Source organism: Camelina sativa, chromosome 2, assembly GCF_000633955.1.
Source record: "Camelina sativa cultivar DH55 chromosome 2, Cs, whole genome shotgun sequence".
Taxonomy (NCBI): Eukaryota; Viridiplantae; Streptophyta; class Magnoliopsida; order Brassicales; family Brassicaceae; genus Camelina; species Camelina sativa.
The window spans coordinates 22,578,432-22,588,268 of NC_025686.1; the positions used below are offsets into that span (position 1 = coordinate 22,578,432).

Genomic DNA, 9,837 nt, shown 5'->3' on the forward strand with positions numbered 1-9,837 from the left:
CGGATGGCGTTTCGCACCATGACCTTGCACTCCGCAAATCTGACACTTTCCAAGGTAGGGACGAGGTGGACGGAATCCGCCACGAGAAGGTGAGTAACCACCACGAGAGTAGCCACCACGAGAGCCAGAGGATGCACCACGTCCTGATTGTTGGCGGAATTGAGCATTATTGGCCATGACAGGGGAAGAATTGTTGATGACTTCTTCACCACGCAAGGTATTCTCTCGGTTGATGAGCTTCTCATGAAGCTCGTCAATGGAAATAGGAACATCACGACCATTGACCATTTCCACAATTGCTCTGTAGTCATCACCAAGACCACTAGTAATGACATCAAGCAAATCTTCATGTTCCATGGCTGCACCGAGAAGAGCGAGCTGATCGGTTTTGTCAACAATGAGTCGCATGTACTCATTGATGGATTTGGTATCCTTGGTGATGTTTTTGATTTCTTGTTTGAGTTGTTTGATGTGGCCACGAGATGGTTTCCCATAAGTACGGTGGAGAATCTGCCAGACTGCAAGAGATGTGGTGGCTCTGGCAACGATCGGTTGGACCGCAAGGGAGAGTGAGCCAAGAAGAGAGATGTATAACATCTTGTCTTGTCGCTGCCATGCTGCAAATTCTGGGTTAGGAACAGCAGGGCCATCAGAGGGTTTGATGGTTTCATCAGGAATACAGGGTTCATCAACGATGAACCAGTGAAGCTCATGTGCCTCAAGGAGAGCACGAACTTGCAGCCTCCAGGTGATGAAGTTTGTCGGAGTCAGTTTGGTGATGTTGGACATGTTGAGGGAGATCAACGCAGATTTAGGACTGGAGGGGTTGAAGATTGGGGCTGTTTCAGCCGAGCCAGAAGAACTGTCTTTGGACATTGCGAACAGAGGAGAAAAACGGAGAACAAAGAGGAAAAAAAAATTTAGAGAAAGGAGAAAGGAGGAGGCAGAGAAAGAAAAAAAAAATTTAGGTTTTAAGATCAGATAAGCTCTGATACCATGTAGAGATTTGTGAAAGCTTGATTATTATTGATCATAGGTCTCACATATATAGTACAAGAGATTGAGTATCTTGACGATATACACAAATCTTAGTCAAGATAACAACAAATAACATTTAACATACCGGGAACCGAACATCCACAAGAGATACGTGTTTTTATTTCAATACCACGAGTGTTCCACAAGTATACAAACTCTGAGGCAATCTGATAGGGTCTTCGATCGTATAACTATAAATAATCAAGATTCAGCTCACGCAAGCCTCGTTCCACCGCAGTTCTAATCCAAAACCCAATATCTACTTGGCTGCATTCTCTACCTAACTGGAGATGCAAACTCTCTAAGACTGGTGCAGTGTTTGATAACAAAGACCTATCCACAAACCGCAAAAAAACTCACATAATCAGCATTCTTGTCTACGTTGATGTACTCGAGTCTAGGCACTAACTTCCACAGATACCGCCATCGTTGAGACAGAACATTGGTGTTCAAGACATCTTTTGTAGGAAGCAATGACAGTATCTGCAATAGGAAATCATTGGGTAATAAACTGATACGGTCCATATTGGTGTTCAAGACATCTTCCCTAAGCTTTTTCTGTTAACACAGAGAGAACAAAATCAGAGACAAAATGATGAACCTGAGTAAGAAACCAAGGATACAAATTCAAAGTTTGGTGCTTTTTAAATGAATTAAGAAATGGCTTTACCTGTTGCTGTGTTACTCGATAATGGCAAGGAAATCAAACCGTTGTCACACTGAAGAAGAACCCTAATTCTAAAATTTGCCCTCTTTTCTTTCTTTCTTCTGTTCTTTTATTTTATTTTATTTAATTTTGTTATCAAGACAATATTTTATTTTATTCTTCATTTTTTAATTATGTAAAGCAAGAAGTCAAACTAGCGTCAAAGTAAAGGTGAAAGTCAACAAAGAAGAAAAAAATCAACTACGAAGAGAAGAAACAGAGCAAAAGCTGACGACAAAAAGAATCTGAAGAGGTTTGGTCCGAGAGTGATGATCAGCATGAATTATTCAGTTAAATACAAGCTCACAAATGGATGAAATCCTTCGTGCTCCTGAAGCATCTGCAGCTTCGTGTTGGAATCATTATACGAATTCGCGGTGAAACTCGCCTTCTTTAAACAGACTGCGTTTTTCAAGATATATGTCGAAAGCTCTTTCTCTTCTTGCGTTCCTTGGTAATTTATCCACTCCAAAATTTCAAGATTTGAGGACATACATCTTGGAACAGATCCCGGTTGATTCCAGTGAGACCGGGCATTTTTAACATAATAATGACACTGAGAATCCGTAAGGTTGCAATGTACAATGCATCAGTTTCATCATAGAAATTGAAATTAAACGCTAAAGAAAATATATATAGATCACGGATTTAGTACTATTTGATTAAACAACACACCTGACTGAGTTTGATAACCTTTAAGTTAGGTGAATCTTCGAGCAGATGCATGAACAGATCTAGCCACTCTGATTTGCATGTACAAACCTCCACACGTTTCAGACTATGGAAGCAGTTACCATCAGGATACACAACCTACACAAAAAAAAATACTATATAAGAGACAGTATAAATACACAAAGACCGAGATTTATTAAGGCTGAAAGAACAATAACCTCCGTAGCCGATAAACATAAACGAATATGCTCAAGGGAAGCAAGAGAATGCAGAAGCTTCTCGGGTCGGCTGAGAATAACCTCAATATTGGCCTTCACCACAGCATTGGCGTTAACAATCCCGCTAACCGAAAAAGCACCCGAACGATCTATAATTTGCAAGTATTTCAAACAAGGAGCATCTAATACAAGTCCTTTGATTCCACCAGAAGCTTCATATGAGCCAAGCAAAGATAACTTCTTCAAGGAAGGCGCTATAATTTCGAAACTCAGCGCGCAGAACGATTAGAAGCTTGTTGTATGAACAAGTCTTCAAGAACAGGACAATGGTGTAGAAGTCTTAGGAGAGAGCTAGGGTTGGAGTAATTCATAGAATTGAGGGATAAAGTTTTCAAAGACCTTAGACAAACGAGATCAGGAACATCCAAATTACCGTTTCGCAATTTCAAGACCACAAGTGTTTCACAAGTGTATAGACTTTTCGGAAGAAAACTACCCCGCCCATCATAGTTGTGAACGTTTTCAAGTTTCAGCTCCATTAGACCACGTTTCACCGCGCTTCCAACCCAAATGGCAATATCATCATATGCGTACACTCGAAATAACTTGAGGTACAGACTTTGTAGAACAAGACCTTCACGTAATATCAACGATCTGTCCACAACCCGTCGAAAACTCAGAACACCATCAGATCCCCAATAATCTCTATCATTAAATTCGAGTTTTGGTACCAACAACCAATGAGACGTAAAGCGTTTAGACAAAAGCATAGTTCGCATAGCATCTTCTGTCTGAAGGTATGATAATATCTTCGATAGGATTTCGTCAGGTAAGTCACTGATACTATCCATAGGAAACAATCCCTTTAGGCTCAAGGAAACAAGGGTTTTTTATTTTCACTTACTTGACTTTCAAGAAATCTAGTAAACCTAAAACCTACACATGAAAAGGAATCAACCCTTAGAGAGATTGAAAGATGATTAAACTCCGAATTATTGCAGCATAAAAGTAACGAAGTTGGGATTTTCGAAGTGTTTTGTTTCATAAATCAAAGAATAACAAGAGAAGACAACAACAAGGGACGAATAATGACTTGCTCTGTTCCTTAGTCTCAGAGCCTCTCATATGAACCCTAATATGACTCTTGAGGACGGCGATGATCTTATTAATAACTTTTTTTTTTTTTTCAAACCATCTTATTAATAACCATAATATTCTTTTTCCTTAAATAATACTATTTGTTTTTTTAGTAATAATGATACTTTAAAGAAAAATACTTAGGGGTGAACCTTTATGTTCACCTCCTCCTGTTTTTCAACCATTATAATCTTCTATAACATCAAAAGTCTAACATCAAAAGTCTTTGCATAAATAAAACAAAGGGAAAGGAAAAAATTTGCAACTTTTTAACATCAAAAGTCTAAAAGAAGTTGGTGACTGTCACTCTTTAAGGGCCAGAATCAGATGGTTTTGTCAAAAGAACGGGAGAAAAGAAGACTTGTTGAGGAGAAGCCTCTTAAGAGGTTTGGTCTAAAGAGTGATCAGCATGAACTTTTCAGTTAAATACAAGCGCACAAGTGGATGAAACCCTTGGAGAAAAGGCTAACTCCTGAAGCATCTGCAGTTTCTTGTTGGGATTATTCGATTTAGCTGTGAAACTCGCCTTCTTTAAACAAGCTGCTGTTTTCAAGATATATGTCGAAACTTCTTTTTCTTCTTGCGTTCCTTCGTACCCTATCCACTCCAAAGTTTCAAGATTTGACGAAAAACATCTTGGAACAGAATCAGGTTTCTTCATCTGAGGGCGGGGGGGGATTCGTATCAGGATGACACTATGAATCCATAAGCAATGTACAGTGCATTAGAATAAGAATATAAAATTCAACGTTAAAAACAAATATAGATCAATGGAACTAATGATAAAACTCACCTTCTTGATTTTGACCACCTTTAAGCTAGGTGAATTTTCGAACAAATGCATAAATAGATCGAGCCACTCTGATTTGCAACTACATATCTCCAAATGTTCGAGTCTAGGGAAGCTACTACCAACAGGATACACAACCTGCCTCAGAAAGGACAGGAGAGAGGAGACAGTATAAAACAAACGAGCAACATCATAATGCTCAATAAGGCTAGGAGAACAAATTACGAAAATACCAACAAAGTTTACCTCTGAAGCTGAAAAACACAAACGAATGTGTTTCACTGAAGCAAGAGAATGTAGAAGCTTCTCGGATCGGTTCAGAAGAATGACTTCGACATTAGCCTCTACCACTTCATGGATGTTTATATTATCGCTAAATGAAAGGCCACCAGAACGATCTACAATGTGAAAGTATTTCAAAGAAGGAGCATCTATCACAAGTTCTGTGATTCCAGCGTCAAGCAAAGATAACTTCTTCAAGGAAGGCACCACAATCTTGAAAACCAGCGGGAATGTCTGATGGTAACAATTTTTTTCTATCAACAAGTCCTCAAGAACAGGACAATTGGGTAAAAGTCTAACTAGAGCATTCTCGTTAGAGTATTTCATAGATTTGAGGGTTAGAGTTTTCAAAGACCTTAGAGAAACGAGTTCAGGAACATCCAAACAACCCTTCTCCAGATTTAAGACCACAAGTGTTTCACAAGTATAAAGAGTCTTTGGCAAGAAACCTTGCCTGCCATGTTTTAACGCGTATTTGACTTTCAGCTCTATCAGACGACGTTTTACCGCGGTTCGAACCCAAATCTCAATATCATTATCTGTGCAATGTCGACCTAACTTGAGATGCAGACTTTGAAGAACATGACCTTCGCGTGACATCAACGATCTGTCCACGAACCGTCGAAAAGTCCCATAATCATCTTGATCAGATCCCCAAAACCCAAGGTCGGGAAAGTGAGTGAGCTCATCAAACTCAAGTCTTGGCACCGAGATCCAGAGAGACTTAAAGCGTTTAGACAAAAGCATAGTTCGCATAACATCTTTTGTCCGAAGGCATGACAAGATCTTCAATATGACATCGTCAGATAAGTGACTGATTCTATCCATTTAGAGTCCCGAAACTAGAGACGAATCAACTCAAGGACAAGAGATTACGATAAGAATTTCAGGCCAAACCTGATTAGTGATTGGTGGACGATGGAACAAGAAGAAATCACAAGGGAAGGCAGTAAGACTTACTCTGTCCCTTGTGGTCTCTTCAACCCTAATGGAAAACTTAGGCGGCGATGGTAAACCCAATTTGGTCAGTAATAGTTTCATTGATTAAAGTTAAACATTTGGGCAAATATATATTGATATACAAAGATACAAACCCCAACTCGAATTTGGCCCAACCTAGTAATTGATATGACTAAAGCCCTAACTTCACCAGGTTTACGTAGGTAAGTACAACACAATTACTTATTGATTATAGAAAAAAAAATCGTACAATTTAAATTATACTAGTTTAATTACATTTTTTCAGGTTTAGGTTAAACATTGTTTTAGCGTCATGGTCAAATGTGTTATTTTGAGTATTTTTTATAGAAGAAAATTCAACCCTTTCTCTATTAGCGCAGTTAGACACTACTAAATAATTTCAAAACAATGACGCTAATAAAGCAATGACTAAGTAACGTTACAAACTTTAACAAACTCAAAAAGAGAAAAGGAAAAAATTATACTGTCACTTTTAAAGAGTGTGGAATCAGATAATTTGTCATCAGAAAAATAAAAAATAAAACACAAGAAGAAGACATGTTTTTGATCTAAGAGTGATCACTGATTAGCATGAATATTTCAGCTGAATAGAAGCTCACACGTGGATGAGGCCCTTCGCGACAAGGATAACTCCTGAAGCATCTGCAGTTTCGTCTTGTCATCATTGGATTTAGCGATGAAACTCGCTTTCTTTAGACAAACCGCGGTTTTCAAGATATATGTCGCAAGCTCTTGCTCTTCTTGCACTCCTTCGTATTTGATCCACTCCAAAATTTCAAGATTAGAGGACATAAATCTTGGAACAGAGCTCGGTTGATTCCAATAAGGCCGCACCTTAGCAGCGGGATGACACTAATATAAAATCAATAGGGTTGCAATTTTCAGTAAATCATTGGATCATTTTATGCGGAAATAACACAAATCTGACTCAAGAAGATAAAGAACAAAACACACCTGATTGATTTTGATAACCTTTAAGGTAGGTGAATCTTCGAGCAGATGCATGAACAAATCGAACCACTCTGATTTGCATGTACATACCTCCAAATGTTTGAGTCTATGGAAGCAAATACCAACAGGATACTCAACCTGCATAACAAGGATACGAGAAACTCAAAGACAGAGAGATTTAAGGCTGAAAGAATAATAACAAAGAGACCAAAAAGTTACCTCTGAAGCTGATAAACATAAACGAAGATGCTCGACTGAAGCAAGAGAATGCAGAAGCTTCTCGGGTCCGCTAAGAATAATATCAAAATTGGCCTTAACCACCTGACTGAAGTTAAAACCCTTGCTAACTAAAAGGCCAGGCGAACGATCTAAAATGTGCAGGTATCTCAAAGAAGGTGCAACTAGCTCAAGTTCTTTCATTCCAAGATAATCTAAAGATAAACTCTTCAAGGAAGGCACTACAATCTTGAAAATCAGACCATTGGTATGAGGTCCTTTTAGTATGAACAAGTCTTCAAGAACAGGACAATTGAGCAAAAGTCTAACTAAAGAATGCGGGTCAGAGTAATTCGCATATTTGAGGGATAAAGATTTGAGAGACCTTAGACAAACAAGGTCAGGAACATTCAAATCAATATCTACAAGTTGTAAAACCACAAGCGTTTCACATGTTGTATATAGACTTGTTGGAAAAATTTGAGGCCTGGGATTGTAATCGTACGAATATTCGAGTTTCAGCTCAACTAGACCACGTTTCAACGCGCTTCTAACCCAAATCGCAACATCTCCACCTGTGAACCCTCTACCTAGTCTGAGATACAGACTTTGAAGAACCTGACCTTTGAATGACATCAAAGATCTGTCCACAAACTGCCGAAATATTCTATAATCATACCGAGGTCTAGGAAAGTGAGTGGTATCATCATATTCAAGTTTTGGTACATACATCCAGAGAGACTTGAAGCGTTTGGACAAAAGCATAGTTCGCATAACATCTTTTGTCCGAAGGCATGCCAAAATCTTCAATAGGACATCGTCAGGTAAGTGACTGATTATATCCATTAGATTTTGGAAAACCAGAGACGAATGTTAGAGAAAGGGAATCTCAATGCTTTCTCGATTAACCTACACCATGAAAAGGAACCAGACATACCAGGAAAAGCATTAGAGAGATTGGAAGGCGACAGAAGTGAAACAAAGACAGTATTTTTTACGAAGTGATTCGTTTCAAAATCGTACAGTAAGAAGAGATCACAAAAGAAGACAGTGACTTACTCTGTTCCTTCGTCTCCTATGAACCCTAATAGAAACTTGAGGACGACGATGGTCTCAACAAAATAAAATAAAATCCTTTTTCTTGGTAGATAATTATTAAATACTGTTTTTGATATTAAAATTTTCGGCATATATTGGATAAATACCAGTGTTCTAAAATGCGGCCTACGCGGATGTCTAGGCGGCGGTTATACGCTATGCAGTGACCGAGCGTCTCGAATTTTAGCTATGCGGTAATTTAGGCGGTTTTAAATAATTCGGACGCCTAATAGCGTTTAGGCGGACATTATGCGGTCTACGCGGACGCCTGTACGGATTCTAGACGGTATGTTGACTAAAATAGTAAAAAATACTGTAATTAAATATTTTTTAAAATAATATTTTTGTTTCTAATAAATATTATAATTAGCCTCTAAAGTCTAAACTTATGAAATTTAATTTGGTTCCAAAGTAAGTATAAACTTACATTTTGTCAATTTTACAAGTTTTTGAATCGATTATGTTTTTTTTTGTTTAAAATGTGAGATTATTATAGATTCTAAACTATTTTGATAGATAAGAGTTTATTGAATATAATATTTGATACTATATTTTTGTTTTATGTTTTCTAAAATTAAAGTGTATAACTTTTCATCCTATATATATATATATATTATTTTTATATAAATATATATTCATATATCTAAAATATATAATTCGCCTACATTCCGCTTAGGCACCCGCATATACGGCTAGGCGCTAGGCGTTTATCCACCGCGTAGCAACCGCATAGCGCGTTTTAGAACACTGATAAATACGAATTTAATTACAGTTTTAAGTTGCTCAATAGCTTAGGGGGTATTGGTTTAGGATTAAAATAGAATTTTAATGATTTTATGTTTTTTAAAATCTTGCTGATTTTTAAAATCATAGAAAATTAGAAAGTAAAAAATGAAGGATTCTAAGAGATTGTTTAAAAAGTTTTTTTTAAAATCTTGATGATTTTCTAAACGAATCCTAGCAATGAAGGCTGCAGTAGGTCAACCAGACTGATTTATCTGACCTTATAATAAAGCTGGTGCCTATACTGTTAAGAGTGGATACTGGCTGTCCAGAACCTTGCCTTCACTCTATGAGAAGCCGCCAGAAGAGATAATTAGGTCTAACAAATTGAAAGCTAAGGTATGGAGGTTGAAGACAGTCCCTAAAATTAAATCTTTCTTGTGGAGAATGCTTTCAGGTGCTTTAGCGGTTGCAGATAGACTTGCGTCTAGGGGTATTAGTATTGATCATCGATGTCTTGTTTGCGGAGCTGCGAAGGAAACTATAGGACACACATTGTTTGGATGTCATGTAGCCCGTCAGACCTTTGCCTTAGCCAACGTTCCGTTACCTTCGGGGGGTTTCTCAGAGAGTAGTGTAGAGAACAACTCGGAACATCTTGAAAAGGTGATTCAAGATCTAGTGGTTCCTGAGGAAATCAGATCAGTGATCCCATGGCTTTTATGGAACGTCTGGAAGTACAGAAATACAGTGGTGTTTCAGGGTAAACAGGGTGAGGTACAAGAGGTTGTGATCAAGGCCTATCAAGACGCGTTGCAGTGGAACGAAGCTAATGATGATATTGATATGGATGCCTAAGGCCATATTTATTGGGGGAACACCTCACCTGATCTTGGGCCTTAAAAAAATCAAATTTAGTGAACAGTGGCCCTAAGATCAGATGAAACGATCTTAATTAAGATCAGTTCTCGCCCTGATCTTGTGCTGATGTGTCCGGTTGTTTAACTTATGCAATTTTTTTTTTT

General features: G+C 38.0%; 1 protein-coding gene and 3 pseudogenes across 1 annotated transcript; all 4 read right to left on the minus strand.

Annotated features, from left to right (window-relative positions):
- LOC104755660 overlaps positions 1-1,563 on the minus strand; it is an 11,321-nt pseudogene extending 9,758 nt beyond the window's left edge.
- On the minus strand, positions 2,032-3,485 carry LOC104755686 (annotated as a pseudogene).
- LOC104733160 lies at positions 4,190-5,671 on the minus strand (annotated as a pseudogene).
- LOC104733170 (FBD-associated F-box protein At5g56380-like) lies at positions 6,360-8,100 on the minus strand. Its single transcript, XM_010452779.2, has 4 exons — positions 8,051-8,100; positions 6,995-7,900; positions 6,779-6,913; positions 6,360-6,676 (listed from the first exon to the last, which is right to left on the minus strand). The coding sequence occupies exons 2-4, from the start codon at positions 7,835-7,837 to the stop codon at positions 6,404-6,406; spliced, it is 1,251 nt and encodes a 416-aa protein (XP_010451081.1). The 5' UTR covers positions 7,838-7,900; positions 8,051-8,100; the 3' UTR covers positions 6,360-6,403.

Bases quoted from the DNA above. Each gene is read 5' to 3' on its own strand.
- LOC104733170 (XM_010452779.2), bottom strand. From the start codon at position 7,837: ATGGATATAATCAGTCACTTACCTGACGATGTCCTATTGAAGATTTTG. The intron at 6,914-6,994 runs GTAACTTTTTGG...CTTGTTATGCAG, and splicing joins TATGTTTATCAGCTTCAGAG to GTTGAGTATCCTGTTGGTAT. The intron at 6,677-6,778 runs GTGTGTTTTGTT...ATTTTATATTAG, and splicing joins AGGTTATCAAAATCAATCAG to TGTCATCCCGCTGCTAAGGT.